Source organism: Myxine glutinosa, chromosome 1 (assembly GCF_964187855.1).
Source record: "Myxine glutinosa chromosome 1, kmMyxGlut1.1, whole genome shotgun sequence".
Classification (NCBI taxonomy): Eukaryota; Metazoa; Chordata; class Myxini; order Myxiniformes; family Myxinidae; genus Myxine; species Myxine glutinosa.
The window spans coordinates 335,990,159-336,015,224 of record NC_136261.1 but is presented as its reverse complement, the minus strand read 5'-3'; the positions used below and the strand labels follow the sequence as shown (position 1 = coordinate 336,015,224).

The 25,066-nt window shown below is 45.8% G+C and overlaps 1 protein-coding gene across 6 annotated transcripts in view; it reads left to right on the top strand.

Moving 5' to 3' along the window:
- Positions 1–25,066, top strand: part of LOC137412117 (E3 ubiquitin-protein ligase TRIM50-like) — a 61,640-nt gene that overhangs the window by 21,456 nt on the left and 15,118 nt on the right. For all 6 annotated transcript variants that reach the window (XM_078769810.1, XM_078769807.1, XM_078769808.1 and 3 more), the window contains 5 exons: positions 15,109–15,558; positions 18,338–18,433; positions 19,504–19,737; positions 22,937–22,959; positions 23,432–23,559. In XM_078769810.1, coding sequence (XP_078625936.1) covers positions 15,148–15,558; positions 18,338–18,433; positions 19,504–19,737; positions 22,937–22,959; positions 23,432–23,559 — 892 coding nt within the window. In that variant the 5' untranslated portion in view covers positions 15,109–15,147. The remainder of the gene's footprint in view (positions 1–15,108; positions 15,559–18,337; positions 18,434–19,503; positions 19,738–22,936; positions 22,960–23,431; positions 23,560–25,066) is intronic.

Sequence of the window (25,066 nt, the reverse complement as noted above, 5' to 3'; positions counted from 1 at the left end):
AATTTTGGCCTGGAGAAAGGTACACCTCAAGATACACACTTTAAACATCTCTCCCAATAATACAATCCATTTGGGCAATTTTTATATTCAGGAGTACAATAGGATTGTGAAAACATGTCACTGGGTATGAATCCTCACAGCAGGTGTGGCCTGATGGAATCCCAGTCCGTTTGATTTGTGAATTTGCTTGTGAATTCAGTACCCCATTAACGATATTGTTACATGTGTGGGGGTAGGGAAGGAATACCACAGTGGAGTTAAGATCGTATAGGTTTTAGCATGGACCGTGTATGCAAAGTAGAAGAACCTTGATATAATAGGTAAGGAACCTGTCGGGTTAAGAGTGTTTGCATGTCACCACACGGAGGGTGGTTTTGTGTTAACTAGATAGGGCTTAAGGATAATTCCCAGTATGTAATTGCCTCCTGTGATTTTCCCTTCTGTTTTTTACAAGTAAAAAGGCCGGCCATAAAAACCCTGGTTCACCAACAACAACAATAACAACAACGGCCATTAAGCCGACATTGCCAACAGAAAGACGAACATTCCCGAATGACTGCTGGATTCCGCCTCCAAGGGATCGTGACCGATCGGCCACACCCCGAAGTTCGTCGTTGGTTGAGAGCATATGGAATGATTTAATGGGGCATGAGGATTGGTCGGGGAGTGACTTCAGCGAGGGAAAAAGGAGGGTGTGTCCCTGCCCCTCTCTCTCTCTCTTTGGTATTGGCTTCGTGGCGGGTGGTTGCGTTTTCTCGTGTGTGCTTGAGAAGAACTGTTTAGAGCCCAGAAAACCTTGCAGCGTTGGAGCCAGGGGTGTTGTTTTGACTCGGAACTCTTCCAGGGAGCTAAGGACCGGGTGGTTCTGGCTGGGTCTGGATCGAGCGGGGGAACATTTGGTTGCCTGCTGCACAGCTCGGTGTGCTGGTGTGCTTGACCGCCCCATTGTTTGGGCGCTTTGATGCGCGGTCCTCTCGTCGACTGACCCCACCAAAGTGCTCGACGAGGCCAGAGCTGAGTGCCAAATAAAAGAAGGGATTTTCTTTTTATTTTCTTTCATCTTTCCCCTGTCTGTATTCAAGTCTGAGTAGAGACGTCTCAAATTACGATATTCGTTTTTACCTCACCTTTCATTCCTATCATATTGCACTTATTTTCATTAAACCATAATTTCATGTATTTATTTGTCGTGCCTGTGTGTTCGTTTCTGTGTTTGTGGGGTTCGGATAATCCCCCTCGTGCTGATCGGCCCAGGTAAGGACCTCGTGACCTTCGGTCCCACGTGCACCATAAAAGGAACTGACATTAATTTGGTTGGACGCCTCGGGATTAGCGACGATCGGCCACCCATCATCTTGAGGTGTTTACCCCGGTGACGCGACATTATCTTAAATTCTTCATTCAAAGAGGGAACTGTTCCAGCACAGTGGAAAAAAGCAATTGTTGTCCCAATCCCGAAGACTTCCGAAGACAATCCCGAAGAAAGTTTGAAACCAATATCGTTGACTGATCACTTTGCAAAATTAGCTGAAACCTTTGCAACACGATGCATACTCAGTGACATTAAGGACAATATTGACATCAATCAGTTTCGTAACCGAGCAGGTTATTCCACCTCACACTTCCTTGTTAAGTGTTTTCATTAATTAACTTGTTAATTGTTAACAATCTATGTGAGCATGCTGACAAACAGCCAAGTCACAGCTCGGTGGTTGCAACAGATTTCTCTAAAGCTTTTGATATAATATGTACAATGTGGTTGTACATATTACTACTACTATTACTACTACCACTACTACTACTACAACTATAAATATTACTACAACTGGTACTACCACCACTACTACTACTACTACGCCAAGGCATTTTGCTGCTCCTTGAGCCATGCTATTTTCGACATTTCCTCCTCATCCTCCTCCGTTTTCGTTTGTATTTTTGGTGTATTTGGGTTATCTAAACCGAGTTGATTCATTTTGTTACTTTATTTTGATGGCCTGTTTGATTTATTAGTCCTTTTGTGTTCGGGCCTAGCCACGCCCGTGTGGGACCTGTTTTACCGCGCCTGATTTGTGGCGTATCACAAAACTGTTTGACTTCCTTGTTTTTGCTTAATCACCCTTGACTTTCTGTGCTAAATTTGCATAGTTTTGGCAATTAAGCCGAAAAGTTATTTGCTCAACGCGCGTTTGATTATCCTTTTGAGTTGTTCATCAGCATACCGGTACGGTCGTGCTAAAATAAGCAATAGCTCGCGAACGAGCTAATTTGTATTTTTTTTCATTTTCATTTGACGGGAAATATAGGTTAATACCGTTAATACCTACCGTTAATAGTAATCATACCTCTGGATGGTACATGGGCAAGAATGGCCGCTGCTACCTCTGGTGCAGGTGGGAACTGCCCTGCCCACCTGTTTAAGGCATTAACAAGGAAGCATGGGGTGAAATGCAAGTTGGGACAAATCACCCAAAGAGAGGTTTATGTAAAAGCACTCGCTAGTCTGGTTGATCCTGTGACGATAGTTGCAGCCTCGAAAATGTATGGACAAGCTGTGGTCTTTCTTAACTCAGAGGCTGCAGCAAATAAGGCCATAGAGAAAGGGATTGGTGTGGGAGGACTCTTTGTACAAGTTGAACCGCCCTCAAGTCTTGGTACAAGGATAATTATATCTAATATAACCCCTTATGTGCCTGACAATGTCGTGGTGCCTTTCCTGGAACAACTGGAAGTGTTGAGATCATCCATCAAGCCTGTGTCTTTGGGCTGTCATGAGCCCTCCCTACCGCATGTCTGGTCTTTTAAAAGACAAGTCTCCTTTGAATTGGGATCGGATACTGAAAGTGATGGGTCGTTTGTTATTCCTTTTGATGGAAAGAATTACAGGGTATTTTATATGACAAACGAACCCCGTTGTTATGCATGCAAAGTGAAGGACCACAGGAGAGCAGTCTGCCCCACTATCATTAAAGAGGTTGCAGCTCCTCAACGCCCAGATCAGCCTCGAGAGGATCCCAGCGTCACTGAAGGTATCCTAAGAGAGGCAGCTGCTCTTTTGTGCTCGAGGGCAGTGGTCCCTCAAGACAGTTCTATACCAGCTTCTCATCCTATCTCTTCCGCTGCCATAAATCAATGGCCGACAGTGGGAGCAGGGAAGGCAAAGAGAGCACAGAAGAGGAAATCAGAACCCGCAGAGGATGGGACCACGGAACACCGTGGTACAATTGAGGATGACACGGGAAGTAATGTGTCAAAGGGATTAATAAGGCCGAGTATTCTGAAGGAGAAAAGAGTGGTAACCCAATCTGAAGAAATGGAAGAAGAAGAAGAGGAAACTATTCATCAAACGACAGGATATGGGGAGTCTTCTCACCCAGATTCACCAAAAGACAGTTTGAAGAATGAACAGGAAGGGAGACCGTCAAGTCGTAAACCCAGCATGGTAAAAATAAACAACACAGAGGTATCTGAGTTGACAGGGCCAAACGATACTGTTGAAGCGCGGTGCTGCGTGCGCTAAGGCTTACGAAAGGAGCAGGCGGACAACGCGGTTCATACAAAAGAGTCTTTATTCAAAGCACTCAAACTGCAGCACTGAGCTGCTCGGGGCTGCACGCCCCGTGTATCCTGAGGCCACGCCTCTCTCCCCGACGTGGCCCACCCCCACTTGGTGTGCGGGGTGATGTCACCACGTCAGTGCTTTCGTGTCCGCCACACGTGCCCCCCCAGAATCCCCGCGCACCTGAAGGGTCAGTTTGCGGGGCAAACGGATGACCCGGCCGAAGCGCCCCCTGGCGACTGGCAGCGTCCGGGATGCAGGGATGCCATCTGGGATGCCTCCGGCTGCCCCTGGGATGGGTGCAGGACCGGGGGGCGGCGTGGCGGCGGGGCTGGGCGGTGCCGGGGGTCCGCCCGCAGGGGAGCGGCCCCAACGCGGGGGTCGGGCCACTGGTGGTGGATGGTCCACGTCGAGGTGGGCCGGCTTGAGGCGGTCCACAGAAACGCGGTCAGGAGTACCGCCGATGTCCAGGGTGAAGTGCTTCACCCCGGTCTCCAGCACACGGAAAGGCCCGTCATACGGGGGCCGCAGTGGTGTCCGGTGGGCATCGTGGCGGACGAAGACGTACTCCGCCGTGCGAAGCTCTGGGGTGACGTGCGTCGGTGGGTGCCCGTGGCGTGCCGTTGGCACCAGGGCGAACCTCTGGGCAGTCTCCTGCAGAGCGGAGCGCTGCTGTGCCGCGGACCATGGTGCCGTGGATTCGGGGAGGAACTCGCCTGGCACCCGCTGCGGTTGCCCGAAGACCAACTCTGCCGCGGATGCGCGCAGGTCATCCTTGGGCTCCGTCCAGAGGCCCAGCAGGACCCACGGGAGCCTGTCGACCCAGCCGCCGTCGCGGAGGGTGGCCCGGAGCGCGGCCTTCAATGAGCGGTGGAATCGCTCGCACAGGCCGTTAGCCTGGGGGTGGTAGGCCGTGGTTCGGTGCAGCTGGACCCCGAGCCCCGCGTGACCGCCCCCCAGAGCTCCGAGGTGAACTGGGGGCCGCGGTCAGACGAGATGTCTGAGGGGGCACCGAACCCGGCGACCCAGGTGGCGATGAACGCCTGCGCGACGTCCGCCGCCGTCGTCGACGCCAAGGGCACGGCCTCCGGCCACCGGGTGGTGCGGTCCACCATGGTGAGGACATGGGTGAAACCCCGCGAGGGGGACAGAGGTCCCACCAGGTCCATGTGGACGTGGTCAAACCGGCGTTCCGGCACCGTAAACGGGGCCAATGGGTCCTGGGTGTGCCGGTGCACCTTGGCGCGCTGGCACGCGAGGCACGTCCTGGCCCAGCCACGGACAGCCTTCCGGAGGCCATGCCAGACGAATTTGTCGGCGATCAACCTCTGGGAGGCCCTCGTGCCCGGGTGGGACAGGCCGTGGATGGCGTCAAACACCTGGCGCTGCCAGCCCGCGGGCAAGATGGGATGAGGCCGCCCGAGGGAGACGTCGCACAAGAGGGCCGCGCCCGCGCCGTCGAACGGCACCTCGGTGACGCGGAGGCCCGTGACGGCGGTCCGCAAGGCCTGGACGTCGTGGTCAGCGGCCTGGTCCGCTGCCATCCGGGCATAGTCAATGCCGAGGTTGACTGCGTGGGCGACGGCCCGGGAAAGGCAATCCGCCACCGGGTTGTCCTTCCCCGCGACGTGCCGGATGTCCGTCGTGTACTCGGACACGGCCGAGAGGTGACGCTGCTGCCGGGCCGACCACGGCTCGGTGACCTTGCCCATCGCGAAGACCAGCGGCTTGTAGTCGACGAAGGCCGTGAACGCACGGCCCTCGAGCATATGGCGGAAGTGCCTGACCACCAAGTGAAGCCCGAGCAACTCGCGGTCGAAGGTCGTGTCCGAGTACACGACAGACATCCGGCACGTCGCGGGGAAGGACGGGAAGCTGGCGAGGAGGCGGGTGAATTTGTCCACTGCCGGAGGCGTACAGATCAACGTGGCCGGAACCGAACCGTTTGGCAAGCCGCTCGGTGAGCCGCTCAGTGAGCTGCTCGACGAGCTGGGCAGCGCACAAGCGAGTGAGCTGAACGTCTCGGCCTGGACAAGACGTCTGTGCTTTACGTCGACCAGGAGCCCATTTGCGCACAGGAAGTCCGCGCCAAGCAATGCCATGGGCACGTCAGCGGTGACGAACGACCATCGGAAAACCTGCCCTCCGAACCGCAGAGAGAGGCAGCGTTTTCCGTACGTACGGATGGGCATCCCGTTCGCGGCAAGCAGCGCGGGGCCCCCGCCCACGGTGTGCTTGTCCGACGTATCGGCAGGAACGACACTCACCTGCGCTCCCGTGTCGCACAGGTTACGGCGCCCGGATAAGGTGTCCGTTATGAACAGTAGGCTGTTCGAACGGCCGGCACTCATTGCCACTATCGAGCGCCAGCCCGGGCGTTTCCCGACCTTTCGAAGGAGCACGGCGGATGACACTGTCGAGCCTCGTGGCCGAACCTGGCGTGGAACCGGCACCAGGTGGTGGAGCTGGAGGAGCGCGGCTGGCTTCGCCAGGCTGGTGGAGACGGCGGTTTTCCCCGCGGTGGCGGTTTTCTCCACGGTGATGGGCGGGGCGTGGCGGGGCCACGAGGTGTGCATCGGCATCAGCCTCGGGATCCGCGAGGTGTGCAGCATCATCAGCCTCGAGATCCGCGACGGCCGCACCGACTCTCGCCCGCGTGTCCGAAGCCGCGAAGTACCTGTCTGCCTCGGCGGCCAATGCTCGGGGTTCCGTTATCACGGTCCTGGCCAATGCGAGGCGTACCTGTGCTGGTAGTTGGCGATGGAAAAGCCCCCGGAATAGAGAACCAGGGGCTTCGTCGCCCAACAGCGACAGCATATGGTCCATTCGGACCGACGGGCACGTGTCGCCGAGCTCGGGGAGATCCAGGAGGTGGTCGGCCCGTACGTCCTCCGTGAGGCCGAACATGGCTAGGAGTAGCCGCTTGAGCGCCTCGTACTTGTGGCCGTCCGGTGGGTGGCGAAGGACGGACACAACTCGAGTGGCCGTGCCGGGCCCGAGGGAGGCGACGACGTGGCAGTAGCGCGTGTCGTCGCTGGTGATGCGCCGAAGCTGAAACTGGGCTTCAGCTTGGACGAACCAAACTTCGGCCTGGGCCTCCCAAAATTCGGGAAGTTTGACCGACATCGCGTTGTTTGCCATTGCAATGGCGTCGTGTTCGGAAGGATCGCTACGGCAGATCCAACGTCGAGGTCACCAAATGAAGCGCGGTGCTGCGCGCTAAGGCTTACGAAAGGAGCAAGCGGACAACGCGGTTCATACAAAAGAGTCTTTATTCAAAGCACTCAAACTGCAGCACTGAGCTGCTCGGGGCTGCGCGCCCTGTGTATCCTGAGGCCACGCCTCTCTTCCCAGCGTGGCCCACCCCCACTTGGTGTGCGGGGTGATGTCACCACGTCAGTGCTTTCGTGTCCGCCACACTGTGATGTTGGTTCCTGAGAAAATGCATCCAATAACAACAACTGCAACGAAGCTTCAAAATAAACCAGGGATTGAAACATCTACAAGAGCAGTTCTGAACCGAAGGATTAACACCGAAGTTTCAAAGGATGCTGAAGTAGCATTCATCGGTGGGACAGACAGACAGATGGAACCAGACACACAAGCATCAATGAAGTTGCTGGCACTGACCGACATCTCGGGTGATGTCACTTCACTCACTGTTGGCGCAGAAAGGGGAATAGTTGAGCACATCTCTATTTTACCACCCCAAAAGGATGGATCTCCAATACCAACTGAGGAAGAGGCATCCATTCCCACAGGTGAAGCAACGTCCGCCATATCAGAGCAAAAGGAGCGTTCCTCTGCGCCAGAAGACTATGCCAAGTCAGCCTTGAGAGACGACATGGCAGAAGACTTGACACATTGTACAAGTACACCAAAGGAGAAGGATCTTGAACCTCCAGACAGCGATGATGAGAAAGTATTGGTGATGGGGAAGACTATCAAGGGTCACTGACTGGTTTAGAGACAGACCTACCTGCAGGAAACCATTCCTGCATTCCCAGCCAGGAGATACTCGAGTTCCTGGAACAAAGCTTGCATAGCAGGAAGAAAGTGGAAAATGCGTTGAGATGGTGGAAAGATTATGACTTGCTAGTGCATTCCTTGTATGTACTAAGGAGAGAGGGACATAAAAAAGGCCTTCAGGCTCGGCCGAACAAGCCCGAGTCAGGAAGTTTCTGGCAAAGGTTTTGAGTTACGGGCCTGAATATAAATTGGTTTAAGATGATGAATTTTACAGGAACAAAACTCTCAATACAATAATGACATCAAACTTACGAATAGGATCATTGAATGTCAATGGCTGTAAGGATGCATTCCGTGTGCACCAAGTATTGTCATTCTGTGTGAAGGAAAAACTTGAAGTAACCTTTCTGCAGGAAACCCACACGACCCCAGAGGCTGCATCCCAATGGGAAAACCAATGCGAAGGCTTGGCCTTTTTCAGTCACCCAACGGACATATCTTGTGGAGTGGCTACCCTCTTTTCACCAAAGAGGAAACCTGAAATACTTGTCGTAAAGGAAGCCAGTGTGGGGCGGTTGCTACATATAAAAGCAAAGTTTGAAGAATTTGTTGTCAATTTCGTCAACATTTATGCACCTTGTGTAGGAGTTGCAACGGGGATTTTCTTCAACAGGTTGCAGAGATTCATGCTCACCTTGCCTGGTGAAGAGTGTGTAATTCTTGGAGGAGACTAATTGCACTCTAAACCCCTCCCTTGATCGAATAGGTCAGGAGCCGCATAATCCCTCTAAGAATATTACAACAAACCATAACACTGTTAAACTTGAGAGATACTTGGCACAAACAACACCCCACAGACAGACCATTCACGTATACGAGTATCAGAGGTGGTCATATATCACAATCCCGGCTCGATAGAATTTATGTGTCTCACCATTGGTGTAAGAGTGTCAGTGACTCCGGCATAAAAGTTGCCCATTTCACAGATCAAAACTTGGCCTGGATTAAGTGTTCCCTGGCGGAAACAAGGCGAGGCCCTGGCTTGTGGCACCTGAACAATGCTTTAAGTCAGGATGAAGCCTTTTTGTCAATCTTTTTGAATTTTTGGCAAGCCTGGAGGAATAAAAAAGGAGATTTTGCTCACTTCGATTCTGGTGCGATGTGGGCAAGGTACGATTGAAATTGCTATGTCAGGAATACTCGTATGGATCGAGCAAAACACTTGGGGTCGGGATCAAAAGACTGGAAGAGGAACTGCTGCACCTTGAGAAGCACCTGACCACACTTACCTCTACTGAACTGCAGGCATACGAAGAAAAGAAGAGCACCCTTAAAGCATGTAGTCGTGTGAAGGCACGAGGGGCGTATGTGCGCTCTCGTCTGCAGTTTATTTCTGAGGATGAATATGTCCTGAATTATCTCAAAGGGGTGGAAAAACGCAAAGGTCAATTCAGGACTATATCGAGTGTTCTCGCAGAAGATGGTCTCTTGCTCAATGGCTCGGAGGGTGTTCAAAAACGAATTAGAGCCTTTTACGCTCAGCTGTATTCGGGAAAGAGCACAGATGCAGGTGCAGGTGGCACTATGTGGAGTAGTCTTCCTGAAGCCTCTGTAGAAGACCGGGAGCAGCTGCAGACTCCATTATCTCTGGAAGAATTGAAAACCGCCCTGCACAGCCGATCAAGGGATAAATCCCCTGGCATGGATGGCTTATTATGTGAAATGCAATGCAAAAGTATGGGACTTGGTTGGACCTGATTACCTAAGCGTAGCTCAGGAAGCATGTGATACAGGTCTAATGCCCCTTTCTTGGCGTCGAGCGATTCTGGTCTTGATTCCCAAGGAGGGTGACTTGAGAAACTTGAGGAATTACCACCCTGTGTCTCTGCTGTGTGTGGATTATAAGGTCATGGCTAAAATGTTGTCACTCCGTCTCGGACCAGTCCTGACAAAATTAGTCAGCCCGGAGCAATCTTATGCCATTCAAGGCAGGACAATACATGACAACATATCCCTTGTCAGAGACCTGATAGAGTATGCGGACATGACTCAGACTCAAGTCGGATTTCTTTCCTTTGATCAGGAGAAAGTCTTTGACCAGATGAACCATGAGTATCTCTTTGAAACCTTACTAACTTTTGGGTTGGGGAGGAGATTTGTAGGCATGATTCAGACGTTGTATATGTCGGCAGAATGCCTAGTTAAAGTCAACGGTTTCTTGCTCGCGCCCTTTCCATTTGAGAGAGGAATAAGACAAGGATGTCCCCTGTCTGGCCAATTATATTCCCTATGTATCGAACCCTTCCTTTGTTTGATGAGAAGAAGGCTAACTGGCATTGTGGTGCCACACAACAGGGTCAACCTCAAACTTTCTCCATATGCAGATGACATTCTCGTGTTTGCCAGTAATGCAAGGGATATGCAAGTAGTTTATGATTGTCAGCAGGTTTATTCAGCAGCATCGTCTGCTGCAATCAATTGGAGGAAAAGCTCTGGGCTTCTAATTGGATAAATGCAGGTAAAGGAGTTACCAACACTTTTCAGAAATTGACCTGGAGTCGCAATGAGCTCAAATATTTGGGGGTGCACTTGTCCACTTCCCATTGGTCCTCACCACTCATTAACTGGATCACTTTAGGGGACAAGATCGAAGCAAAGTTGAGAGACTGGGGTGGACAACTAAAAGTCCTGTCTCTGAGGGGAAAAACACTCCTTATGAAACAGTTTATAATTCCGAAGTTAGTATTCAGGCTCTCTTGCATAAGCACTCCAGAGGAGTTTCTGGTTAAGATTCAGAGGAAGCTATTGGACTACTTTTGGAATGGTAAACACTGGGTTTCCCTGGGCATTCTGAGCTTGCCTTTTGCAGAAGGTGGACACTGGACAGTCTTTTCCCTGCCTTCGAAGCCACAGCCATGCATCCAGGCTGAGGACCATACAACGATACCTACATGTGAACCCTACACCGCAATGGTGCTCACTGGCATCATATGTCTTCAGCAAAGTGCTCAATCTTGGGTACAAAAGGAATCTTTTTATCATTACATCTCGGAGCCTGTCTCGTGCTACATTGCCTCTTTTTTATCAAGAAATGCTAAAGGCTTGGAATGTAGTCGACGTACAAAGAACAGTTCCTTATCCAGGCAAGGACCTGTAAGAAGAACCACTCATTCTCAACCCTCTTCTACAGGACCAAACTCTGGCTTCGTCTTCAGTAAGAAGGAACCTCTTAGCTGGTAGAATATCCACAGTGGGAGACCTTCTGAACGATGGGAAGAGAAGGCTTATTTTAACCAAGGAACTTGCAGCGAAAATGGGCCTAAGGACAATCAGGATCCCCTCCTGGAAACTTGAAGAGGTCAAAAGTTCCTTGCCTCCCGATTGTCTGGAATATCTAGAGAATCCCAAAGAGGGTGATGGATCTGGACAGATGTCCATCGGTAACTCCATAGATTTTAAAATCAGACCACGATGTTGCGAGCTCTCTCAGCCAATACCTGCAAACAATATGAGTAAGACCCCTGGCACAGTGGAAATGTCGTTCTGTGGGCTATCAAGGAAAAATATATACCTGCTAGTGATCCACTCGCTCCATTATATAGCTCTTGCAACCCGACTGGATACTCCCTGGTGTGAGATACTTCCACTTCCTTCGACTGTTCATCCACGTTGGGATTCACTCTATATCTACCCAACGCCAAGATTGATGGCAGACTTAAGTTGGAGGTTGCTACATGGTGCACTGAGTTCTGGATCTATGATGCGCCATTTCACCAACTCCCCAGAGGAATGCTGCTTTTGTCGTGAAAGGGAAACTATATTTCACATGTACCTTCAATGGCACCGTCTTGAACCAGTGTTCTTACTGATGAAAAATCTTCTCTTGGGCTTCTGGCTTCACTTCTCTCCAACACTTTTTATCATCGTGCACCCGGTAAAGAAACTAAGCAAGTCACGAGATCTCCTTGTTAACTTTATTTTAGCCTGTGGGAAAATGGCAATATATAAAATCAGGAAGGAAAAAATTGAGAGAAATGTGGTGGAACACAGTTCTGTATGTCTGAAGGGCTTAATACGCTCACGCATTATTTCGGAGTACAAGGCGGCAGAATATAGTAACACTGTTCAAAAGTTTAAGGAAACCTGGACTATAAATGATGCACTTTGTCGGGTCTCCCCACAAGATACTTTGCTCTTATTTGTATAAATGTGTTATTTGGCATTCTTTTTGGTGTTCTTTGGCGTTCTTTTACCTTCCCCTTATCTGTCTTGGAAGTGCTTTCTCTTCAAAATGCTCTACCTTGTCTACTATAGTTCAAAACATGGACTTGCAGAGATGAGGAATTGAGCGACATTAAACTGGGAACATATGTTTGCCTGAGCTTTCATGAGCGCTGAACGCAAATCTCTATAGCCTTTCCAACAAAAGCACGACTACTACTACTACTACTACTACTACTACTACTACTACTGCTACTGCTACTACCACCACCACCACCACCACCACCACCACCACCACCATCGATGCATTTTTGCCACCAAAGCTTTCCAGCGATTTCTTGCAAGTTACAACTGGACGAAAAGACGCATCTCAACAAAATATTTCACATGATTTTGACAAACGCTGAAACGCTTTGAGAGCAAAGTGCAAAGAACGCAGATTTTCAGAAAAATGCTTTATATGTGAAATCAATTAACTTTGCGAACCTAAGCATTAATGTTCGGGTATTTCACAAACACTGATCGAAACGTTATTTTTTAGCCCATCTCCCACACAGCAGGGTTTTGCACGTGTGTGTGTGTGTGTGTGTGTGTGTGTGTGTGTGTGTGTGTGTGTGTGTGTGTGTGTGTGTGTGTGTGTGTGTGTGTGTGTGTGTGTGTGTGTGTGTGTGTGACGTGTGTGTGTGACGTGTGTGTGTGACGTGTGTGTGTGTCTGCACGGGCTGTAACATTCGTAACATTTCAGCTTTTGTCATGGAAATTTTCAACAAAGCTTTATTATGAGAATACGGAGAAGAGAAATTAATAATTTGGTCAAAAGGTCAAAGGTCAGCATCGCATAAAATCATCATTTTTCATCCAATTCACCTGAAATTTAAAGAATTTGCATGTTGGTCCCTGAATTGGTTCACCAATCAAAGGTTAAAATCCGATTATTTTTTTAAACACAAGGTCAAAGGTCATGGTTGTATAAAATCGTCAATTCTCATCCGATTGGTTTGAAATTTGACCAGGTTTTACATATTGGGTCGATGAAGCCTATTCCTCTTGAGGTCAAAAGGTCAAGGTCGCCTAAATCGTCAATCTGTTGTATTTTTACCTACGCCACCAAAGGTGGATGGAGGTTATGTTTTTACCCCTGTCTGTTTGTTTGTCCGTGGACAGGATATCTCAAAAACTAGTGGATGGATTCGGTAGTAATTTGGTGGAGAGGTTGTGCATGTGACACGGAGGAAATGGTAACATTTTGGAGAAAGTTCGAATCTAAGAATACCATCACACCATGGCATGAGGGACCCCCTCCTTCCAGGATAGAGCCGGATTATAGGTCTTGCATAGCTAGTCGCGTTTTCAACATGAGTCAAAATTTGAAGTCGATACTTCTTTTCCACCCGGTTACCATCGGAGTGATTGGCTTATTATTGGCTTATTACTGACGCACACAAACACACATACCCCAAATTGAGGCTCTTGTATTGATGCCAGGACCTGGACCAGGACCAGTCAGACCCTCGTTTTCAGGGCATGAAGGTCAAAGTGGAAAAGCATCAGGACATGCGGAGAGGAAGAATGAATGACGGGACATGGAGCATTGCCACTCAGATACTTCAGATCATCTTGTTAAATAGAAAGATAAACGAAGCGATCGAAGTATAGCTCCGCTGATTGCATGCTTGCCATTGTTCTGTCTGCTTTGTCATCGATCCCAATCGATGTTCGATTTCAAGAAAATTGCTCTCCTGGTGCGGCCATGACATGGGAGGGGTGGATTGGGGGGTGTGGGGCGGGGTGGGAGGGGTGGATTGGGGGGGGGGGGAGTTGCCTCGGCCTGTCATCATTCTGAGGTCTGCAAAATGAGTACCAGCTTACTGGAATCCGTGCAATTCATCAGGGGCACAGCCACGCTCCCAGCAATGATGCAATCAGCAGCCTCAGGCTACTCCCGAAATCTATATTATAAAAGGAGCCGTCGGTCTTGTTTGTTTGTTTGTTTGTTTTTCATGTTATAACTTGAGAACGAATTAATGGATTTCAAGAAATCCAACTACTTGGGATTCATGTAACTCCCAGGAAAAAACTTTTTCTTTTTGGGTACATGGACACGCGTGTCAAAACTGCAAATGGCAACACGTGACGTTGGCTATCCCTGCACGGAGAGCAGGATCTCCCAGAAATTCTTTGTTTGTTTGTTTATTCTTCCCCCATAGATTAGCCATTGCAGAAAAGATTGGTATTTCCATCAGAGAAGCGACGGGTCTTATATTCTCGGAATAATAATAATAACTCAGGAAAATACACTTTATTTTATGTTCTTAATACAGGAAAATAATACTTTCTTTTTAATCCAAACAGCACAAAAACAATGCACCAACATGTTAACTAATAGCTGGACGGCTTAGCTAAAAAATTCGGAGCAATTGTGCCTTTTCCCTTAGAAGCATGAAACTTGGCACATGGCTAGAATACCCGAAAAGAAAGATTTTTTAGTCCAGGAGGCATCCCCAATTTCACCACTGAATGGGGTTGGCAAAAAACGTCTGCTGGCCAGTTCAAACCAATATGGACAACACTTCCAGAGGCTGCAAAGATCTGCAATGAACTTGTTAAGTGTGGGTGCAAAAAAGGATGTACTGGTCGTTGCCAGTGTAAGAAAGCTTCACTTCCCAGTACTTCTCTCTGCGCATGTGATGGAGAATGCAGCAAAGACTAGAAAACCACAAGATGGCACAGTTACAGTCTGCGATGTCATAGACACTTTTAATCACTGAAGAATGCCAACCTGTTAAGAGTATTTATATGCATTCCCAGTATGCATGATACTATGCAAAATTAATATTTTCATATGACTGCTTAATATTTTATGTTACCATTGGATTCCTAGACCCTAAAAATGTAGGTATAGGCACTGCAACCATTTTGATATCTGTTCTAATTATGGAGATATTCATCAAAACAGGTCTTGTATGACGGCCATCTTGAATTTCAAGATGGCCGCCATATGGGGCGAAATTGGAGATGACCCCTGGACTAAAAATCTTTCTTTTGGGGTATTCTAGCCATGTGCCAAGTTTCATGCTTTTAAGGGAAAAGGCACAATTCATCAGTTAAGCAGCCCCACTATAATGGTATAGTTTGGACAATTTTATAGTTGAAGTCCCAAACCATATTTTCCCCATTACCTCCTAAGTTTGCGGTTCACGGGGATTTTCACCACCTCGTGAACGACAAGGCATTCCTGTATCGACGTTAACACTGAGTGGGGTAACGTGTTGTATGACCTCTCTTGTTCCTGAGGTAATTGTGCTCCATAGTAATTTACCTGATGTTTTCTTACCTCTAACGTTTTGTTTTTATAACTACAGATTTCAACTCTGCTGCGCCTCCTTCTCTGATACAAGAAAATGGCGTCTTCTTCGATGACTGGAGTTTCTGCAGATGAACTTCAATGCATTGTGTGCCTTGAACTGTACAAGGAACCTATTACTCTGCCATGTGGCCACTCATTTTGTAAAGTCTGTGTCGAGCAACACTGGGAAAGCAGGGAAGAGGCCACAGTCTGTGATTGTCCGAATTGCCGTAAAGTATTTCCGATAAAACCAGAATGTCAAAAGAATGTGGCCCTTGCCAAATTGGTGGAGAAGATGAAATTGACGTCAGTCGTAAACGTGGAGGAGCGAAGATGCACCGAGCATGGGAAGCCAATACTACTCTACTGCAAGGATGATGAAAGCTTGATCTGTGTGATGTGCATGGTTGGACAACATAAGAACCATGAAGTTGTTCCCGTGGAGATTGTTCATGATGAACTCAAGGCAAGTACATAAGTGAAAATGTTTTTTTGTTCATGTAAATTTTATCCATATGAATTTATCTCCAAGAATATAAAACCTTATCTCAAAGGAAGTTGAAAGAACAAAGTGTCAAAAGATATAAGACATTGATAAATTGCAAGTTCTGTAATCGTGAAAATTTGTCTCAATTTTCACTTCACTCAGGACGATCAACTGAAATTATTGTGATGTTGGAGCAACAGAACATTCCTCACAAGTGGAGGTTACTTTATGGAAAGACTACCTTCTTATGATACTTTCCCCAACACTGCTGTAGATCAATTGGTTGTAGAATGAGCGAAGTGTCAAAAAAATTTTTTTTTAATTGAACAACTGACAGAAAAAGGTGGTTATTGATTTTTCAGGTAAAAAGGAATGCTGGAGAGCTCACCAAATTAACAATTTTGTGCTGAGATTGTTTATAGCCCCAGGCCTAAGGATATAGACCCAAAGCTCTGAAAAAGCTTGGAGATGAAATGTCAAGCGATGCTCAAGAATAATGTGTGTGAACAGCATTTTGAGATGTTGAATAAAGGGAAGTGTTTGTTAATAAAACATACAGGTTTAGACCACTTTACCATCCCAGGTATATTCGTGACAACCACACAAAACAACCTGTTATTGTTAAACTTCATATGGCACCACCTTTAGAGGCCATTTTTCCCTGCAGAGCAGGGTTTGGCCATTTTCGGGCACCGTAGTCCCCTTTTTGAAGCAATGTTTTATGGCCGGATGCCCTTCCTGTTGCCAACCCTGTTGGTCGCCTCTTGCAACACACAGGGAATTACTAGTAAACTGGTAGTCAATTTGCCGACGTCAGGAGGATGTCAGGCTGAGTCAGCCCCCCTGGTGTTAATTCAGCAATCGACCAGGATTCAAACCCAGGATCTGAGGATCCCAAGCCGGCACCCTAATCGCGAAGCCAACACCAGGCTATTGTTAAACTTCATAGAAAAGGAAAAATATATATACTTCCAGTTATGGCAATTACCAATAGAACATAGAGCAGCAACGAAGACAGGAAAAGCTGGAAATGCGAATGGTTTGGTGGATGTGCGGAGTATCGTTGAGAGAGCGGAAGACAAATGATGAATTGCGAAAGATGATGGGAATAGAGCCTGTGATTGATGCTGTGAAGAGAAACAGGTTGAGATGGTTTGGTCATGTGTTGAGGAAGGATGAAAGTGACTGGTTGAGAAGAGTGATGGAAATGAATGTAGAAGGAAGTAGAGGACGGGGAAGACCAAGAAAGACTTGGCTAAATTTGGTGGAAGAAGAAATGCGGGCAAGGGGGTTAACAAGGAGAGATGCAGAAAATAGGACAAAATGGAGAAGATTGTCATGGGGGCCACAAGGCTAACCCCCGCTCTAGCAGGGAAAATGGCCTTAAAATGCCTGTTGTTGTTGTTGTTGTTTATGGCAATTCCCAAGCGGTAATGTGCAGGCCTGATATTATCCATCACTGGGTGTTTGTTTTCCTGTGCTTTTACTTCCTTGCATCACAATGTTCACATTCATACTGAGTCTCGGGCCAATGGTCTTCTTATCATGGTTTCAAAGATTTTCAATGATATTTTTGATGACACCACAATCATACTTTAAAAAATTACTCGACTGCTCAAAAGCATGAAGCAACAAATTATGTTGAGTTTTTTTTATGATCTCATTTTAATATTCTGTTCAAGGAAGAGCAGCGTATTAATCATGGAAACTCCTTTAACAAACTATGATGTAACTGGAAACCAAAGTTGAATTGTCCTCCACAAACAAAATGGCTGTTTGAAACGTGCACTGATATTGACAATGACACCAGTCTGCAAATGAGCACAGACAGGTTTTTACATTGACAGAAAGGGCCTTAAGAATCCAACATTGCAGTTGAAATGAAAACCTTCCTTTTCTCTAATGGCCTGATCTCAAACCATCAGTTTGGTTTCTAACCCCATTCAACCACCCTGGACCTCCATCTCCTGCTCTTCCAACAATTGATTGAGGCTCTGAATTTTAGAAAAGAGATCAATTATGTATCTCCTGGACATGGCTCAAGCATTTATCCAAATCTGGTATTGTGTCTTCCTCTCCTCCACTTTCATAGTCATGCCTGAGTCTCAATGGGATCCTCTCCCAGTTGAAAATCTAAGGCCCCAAAGCAGTCTCAGGTTAAAATTTTGCTTATAACTCCACCCTTTGCTGCAGCACCACTCATCCTCCAGGAAGGCAGGCATCAGCTTCTTCCCTCTCTGAACATGTGTGAAAAAAGAAGAAGCTGGAGCAGCACTTGGAATTGTAAACCCGAGAAAATTTTGACTCCGGTAGTAATTCTTTGGAAAAAGGCCAGTGGTATGGAAAATACCTCTTTATATGGTATGGGCCATGTGGCAAGATATAGAAAAAAAGCGACATTTCATAGCTTGGAGAAAATCCCAAAGAATATAAAAGAAGGGACATTCAAGAAATCTCATGTGCATGCTGGTCTACCCTTATGTTCTGAGGAGGAACCAAGTAATGCTCTCGAAAAGTTCATATAAAGGGCATCAATTTCCTTCATACAGCTGCATGAAGAAGTAAATGTATTTTTGAGCTCTCTTCTCATGCAGTTGTATAAATAAAGAAGAGTTGATATTTAATTTGGAATCTATAAATGTCTGGTCTCCACTATTTTTGCAAATAAGTTTTAAAATCATTTTGTGCAGTTTGTGCGTTATCGTTTCCACATACAGATGAACAATTCTCTTTACCTGGACTTATTTATTCTATGCAGGGCGTTTTGACTGCAAAGTGTCCTGAACTATCAAATTCAAAGCAGCACCTTGAATCCCAACTCCATCAGCTGAAGCAGGAGGTTGAACAAACACAGGTATGAAGTACCAAGGAATGGACGTGATTGAAGGAAAGAGAATTAGCATCTGGAAAAAATATTGTTCTACAATGGGTGACATCACCACAGCTCAAACTACACAATTTTACTTGCATCTCAGCCATCTCAGGCCACCTCTGGCCATCTACACACACGAGCCACCAACCACCTGACCCAAAACTATTTCAATCCATGACCATTAATGTCAGATTTATTTTAAAATCTAACTGAACAGACTTTTTTTTGAAAGTTGTCCTCTTAAAATGCTTTCAAGTTATTGTTCAAATGCTTTTTTGGGTACAAAAGTCAGCTTATGGAAGAGCAAGATACAGAGTGCAAAAAGGAAATGTATTGACGGTGGGGCAGTGGGGCAAAAGGTGGAATCCGAAAAGGTTAGGGAATTAATTAATGGGAAAAAAGAAGAAAAAAAACAAGATGTGAAGAACACAGTAATCTGCAAGACGATTGGTTTGGGGAAGTGGGGAGTGGTGGTGAAAAGTGGTGAAAATAGTGAAAGTGGTAAAATATTGCAGGTTTGGCTGGTTCAGGACGACGGGAGAGGGTAGTGGGATGCCAACATCGAGCCGTGGAGGGTAGAGCGGGATTGAACTTTTTCATGAAGATTGTTTCACAAGCCATAGAAAAGAGTGGAGGTAGGCAGGTATCCTGTAATATTACTGCCCACATCTGTGCAATTCTCTAGAAACAAACTGTCCATATCTGAACAAGTGTTAGTGTTTTTTTGTGATCAGGAAATCTGAAATTTGATTTTATTTCTTTCACTTTTAAAGATTTTGACCTTTTCTGCCTAATTCTGTCCATTAAATGCGAACTAGTTAAAATCTCCCCCATCTCGGTTGGGTAAATGTTGAAATTTTCCATCGACCCATCAACTCACCCCAATAAGTGTTGTGGATAAGTGTCCTGTCCAATACATTATGTCCTTCTAAATGCATTCCTGCAATATGTCCTTCAGTCGTAATCCATTGTTCTCTTTAGTTTTAACCTTTTTTTCTGATTGTTTATTCTTGACTTTTAACTCCAATCGCACAATGATTGATTTATTCCAGCATTCAGGCAAAGCGACTGTGGAGAGGATGGAGGACAAGCGATTGGCGTTGTACCAATATGTGGATAAATCCGTGGATCTGATGAAGAGTCGGGTGATCAAAAGGCAAAATGAGAAGATTTGTCTTCTTCACAAGCAGATGGACACGGTGAAGGAGCAGTTGAGCTCTCTCCAGGAAACAAATTTCACATTGAAAGCAGCACTCCAGGATCTTGAGACTATTTCTTTTTTACAGGTAGGCATTCTTCTTCACCTTTTACAAAAGTGGTAATGTTTAATTGTCGATATTTATTGAATTTAATTTTTTTAGAAGAGAAAAAATGGACTAATCATAAACCTGCAGGACATGAGAGCTCGGACTTGGGGTATTGCTCGGAGAGTGAATTAATGGTACATTGTACTTTAGGAAGGATAATAACACAACATGAATATACCATCAGATGTGGAGATATCGTCCTTGACACAGAACCTGGAAGGTTCATTTATCACTATTGTTTAGGGATTATAGTTCCACATTTACCACAGCAGTGATTGCTGACAGTTGTCACGCTATTGAAGATTGTAAGAACAGTAAGTTACACGTATGATGCTTATATGGGGCTGCTGGTGTGAGGGAAGACCAAGAAAGAAGCATTAATAAGAATTTGAAAGGTAAGTGTTGAGGGAAGATTCATTGATTGGGGGCGGGGAGGATTTACATGTTAATGAAGGTGTGGGTTAAGTTCTCTTTTAGTGATTGTAAGAGTAACCACAACAAATATTCACAAACACGAATGTTGAATTACGATGACGCCTGTTCTGCCACGTCAGAGCGAGGTAGTCTTCCTTTGGTCGTCGCCCTTCATGGATGACGGCGTCATAATGAAGGCACCGATGACATCATCATTAACATATATTATTCCCCATGGGGAGTACTTGACAATGAGCCATATTTCAATTTTTTCCATGGAGTGGTTTCGGAGTTATAGAGCTGCAACTTTTTTCCAAGGTGGCGCCCATGCCATGTGACATATGACGTCATAATTAACAGCAAAAATATCAACAGGCAGAGGCGCTCCTACGGTAATAGTTCACGTCAATCGGACCAACAGTTGCCAAGAAAATGAATTTTTTACATGCAGACATGGCACACGTATGGCACATGGCACACATATTGCACACATATTGCACACATACGCACCTGAATGCTGAACTCCACTTTTCGCTTCGCGAGCGCAGGTTAATTAGATATTTCTGTGTTGTCACCGCTCCTTTCCGATGCCATCTCCTGGCGCTGCATGACATCATTGCCGGGCCCACTTCGGTGCCCGGCAATGGCGCACACTTTAAGGGAGACATCGGTTTTCACTCCAGTTTCTTGCTTTCTTGCTTTATTGTTTGCTTGTTTGTCCGGGTGATATCTCTGAGGTCCTTTGAGCTGGGAAGCTGAAATTTGGACACGGCAGTGACCAAGTGATGGGCTACAAAGCATATTTTTGATTTATTAAGCAATTCATCGATTAATTATTTAATTTGTCCGATTAATGACTTGATTACTTTCTTTCTTTTTTTTAAGTTATAGATTCGGATAAAACGGTGGTGGTTGAGGTATTCTATTAGCCAATTGACTAATTATTTAAATATTGTTACGGACCGCGGATAAGGATGTTGATTTGCCGAGCGGATGGCACCGCGGCCGAACAGTTACCCCGACTAACCCGATTCCCGAACGTTGGCCGGATCGCGCCACAGATATTCAATATGGAAAAGACAAAAGCGACACGGATGTGAAGGAGAAGAAGACAGAAGTAGGGAATACGAATATAATTTATTTACTATTTACAACCAAAAGTAACCAAGGAAGAAGGAAAGATAAGAAAATAATTTACAGAAGATATTAGAGACACAGTGCAACGCTAGCTTACCTACAGTCTTAATTAACCCAGGGACAGAACAAACAAGGACAGACTCACGTGGGGAATGATGATAGGACTGGCAGGAGGTGGATGGCTGGAGGGAGAGGAAGGTCCACGGATACTGCAGCACGATCGGCGCGTTTGGCAGCCACCGTTCCTTCGCGGCCCCGCTCAAAACTGCCGTCAAGGCCCCAAGCTGCTGTGTTGCTGCTGTGGCTGCTGCTGTGGCTGCTGCTGCTGCTGCTGAAGCTGCCGCTGTTGCTGCTGTGGCTGCTGCTGCTGCTGCGTGGACGTCGCGTGCTTTCTCCAGGACTCGTCTGACTCATCTCGTACTCAGTCCAACCACCCTTCGCTTCTTGCGCGCGCGCTTTTATAGCGCCTCAGGCGATCAAGCCGCCGGCCTTCAGGACACGCCCATCGGTCAGCTCGCCTCGGCCCTGATTGGTCGGCACGGCCCTCTGGCTTCGCCCTTGATGACGATGGGCGGGCACGCTCTTCTTCCCCGAGCTGAACACATGCTTAATGGCGGCTTTGGGGCGAAATCAGCAACCACATCTGTAGCAAACCTGGCAAACTGCCCAGTGCAGTTGGCAATGGAGGCTTGGAGGGGATGTAGCTGGCAATTGAGGCTTGGCAATGGAAGTTTTGGGAGTGGGAATGGGGAATGAAGGGAATCTATCTTATTTCACTTGGTGCAATGGAGTGTCATCTTAATGGAAGACAAGGCCTTACCCTAATACACATAATAAAGATATAACTATCAACAAGGGGGAAATCTATGATTGGCTGAAGTGATTGTTTATGACCTAATTATGGGACGCCCTTTGACCTTTATACATAACTGGAGTAAGGAGGGTCCAGAATAAAGCAATAATAATAAAAAACACAATAAAAAAAACACAATCCTCATATCCACAACAATATTTTATGATTATTATTTATTTATTTTCATTATTAATCATTTATATATTTGCTTTCACATCTTTGCACCTTTTGAGCTAGCAAGCTCATATTTTGACACGACAGTGACCAAGTGATGTGGCTAAAAAGGATATTTTTGATTTAAAGATTAATCATGACGTATTGATTGAATGACTTATTGAATTGATTTTTTAAAATTTACAGCTTCGGATCAAGCACTGGTGGATTACTTATGCCATTAGCCAATTGATTAAGAAAATATTGTATGATTATTGTTTATTGATTTTAATTATGCAATTAATCAATCAGTTGTTGTACACCTCTCCCTCCCAATACAGTCTCTATGACCTGTACGGCGGTATTGCCGGGCGCCGGAGGTGCCCCGGCATTGCCGCGCTGGAGGATATTTATTTATTTGGCATGGGGGCGGTGTACTTTGAATGTATCTATACTTGTTGTGTTTTTATCTTCAAGGGGGTACATTATCCAGCCTGTCAAATGAAAATTAATTTCACGCTTAAATTTGCAAATTCAACATTGTGCATTATTTGCATTTACGAAGAGGGCATTCATTTACGAAGAAGTCGTGAGGTAATTCACTGTTTTCTTCCTTTTCAGGGTTATAAGGATGTAATAAAAAGGTAAGACTGTGATGGTGTCCATCACATTGTTTGACACATCATCATGCTTTTATCCTCCTCTCTGTTCCTTCTTTAGAATCATCATCCATTTTCATTCATCTCCAGATATATTTTATTTTCTACTTCTTCCAAAAATATGTATTTCACAAAATTGTCTCAACTCGTTCTCATTTGATGATCTGATATTCCTTGTTATATAATGTAACCTGAGTCCATATTATATGAGAGAACATGAAGAAAATAAAACTTTATCAAGTCCATTTGTTTTAAACATTCTCCTTCTCATATATTTGTTGAATTATAGATTCTCATCGAAAGATTGGCGCAAATATATATTCCATCTGTCATTCTATTTCAACCACAAGTTTATGGATATCTTCATATTTGAGGCTTTTATAATATAATTTTACAAACCATTTTCTCCTTCAATGACTTCCTGATCTTCCTGAAGTTTTTTCCTTTTCATACAAAGGCTCGAGTCGGTGTCAGAATTTCAATCTCTGAAGATGGCACAACCCACAGTGTTGGACTTCTCCAAGGAAGAGAAGAACATGGCCTCATTCATTGAACTCCATGACAACTTTCTGAAGAATATAATGAGTGAGTGACAAAAATGTGCTATTTTGTAAGGAGAATAATTATTTGGGGAACATAAGATGCGAGAGAACCAGGAAGGATAATAGAAAAGTGAAAAATATATAAATGACAAAGATCATTGTCCTCCTCTCATACACAACTTTCAAAAGGACATATTCTGTTCCGACATGCTCGGTGCTCTCGTGCAGCAGCCCTCGGAGCAGCGGTGTTTGGGGCACCATAAAGGATGAACCTGGTACCTTCACAAACCTGGTACCTTCGTACAGTACCTTCAGAAAGTATTCACACCCCTTGACTTTTTTCACATTTTGTTGTGTTACGGCCTGAATTTAAAATGGATAAAATGTAGATTTTTTTTGGCCACTGATCTACACATAATACCCCATCATGTGGATTTTTTTTTTTTAGAATTTCCTATTACAAAATAATTAAAAATGAAAAGCTGAAATGTCTTGAGTCAACAGGTATTCAATACTTTTGCTATGACACTCCAAATTGAGCTGAGGGGCATCCAATTTCCTTTAATCATCCTTAAGATGTATCTCCAACTTAATTGGAGACCACAATGGCCAATTCAATCAATCAATCAATCAAAATGGTTTGTTGAAAGCATGTCTGGCAGTGAATGGCTGAATTGCACAGCCATAAATATTCATAATGTGCAATCAAAGATTGCTTACAAGAGAAAAATTTATAAAATTCAATTCGTGAATTGACAAAAAAAAAAGTTAAATTAAAAAACAAACATGGCATGTTTCAAACAGAGCTCGTGTTGCTCAATTGATTGGAAATTATACTAGAAAGAAACACACCTTTCTATATAAGGTCGCACAGTTGACAGTGCATGTCAGAGAAGAAACCCGACCATGAAGTCCAAGGAACTGTCCATAGAACTCTGAGATAGAATTGTGAGGAGGCATAGATCTGAGGGAAGGGTATCGAGCAATTTCGAGAATGTTGAAAGTTCCGTCCGACCAAACTGAGCAACCTGGCAGGAAGAACCTTGGTCAAGGAGGTAAACAATAACCCAATGACCACTGTGACAATAGTCGAGTTCCTTGGCTGAGATGGGAAAACCAGCTGGAAGAACAAGAGTCTGCAGCACTTCCCAAATCTCGGGTTTAGTTGGTCTGATGAGATGAAAATTGAACTATTTGGCCTGAATGTAAAGCGCTATTTCTGGCGGAAACGGAGCACAGCTGATTACCTATCTAACGCTATCCCGACTGTGAACACGGTGGTGGCTGGGATAAATATCGTTTGTTTGTTTCCTTTTTCCTGTTTCCAGTGGGGGAGGAGGGGGCAAGATAAAGTACACTTTATTTTTGCATTTATTGCTTGAAGGTGAGGTGTGTGTGTGTGTGTTTGTGATTGTGTTTGTGAGTGTGTGTGTGTGTGTGTGTGATTGTGTGTGTGTGTGTGTGTGTTTGTGTGTGTGTTTGTGTGTGTGTTTGTATGTGTGATTGTGTGTGTGTGTTTGTGTGTGTGTGTGTGATTGTGTGTGTGTGTG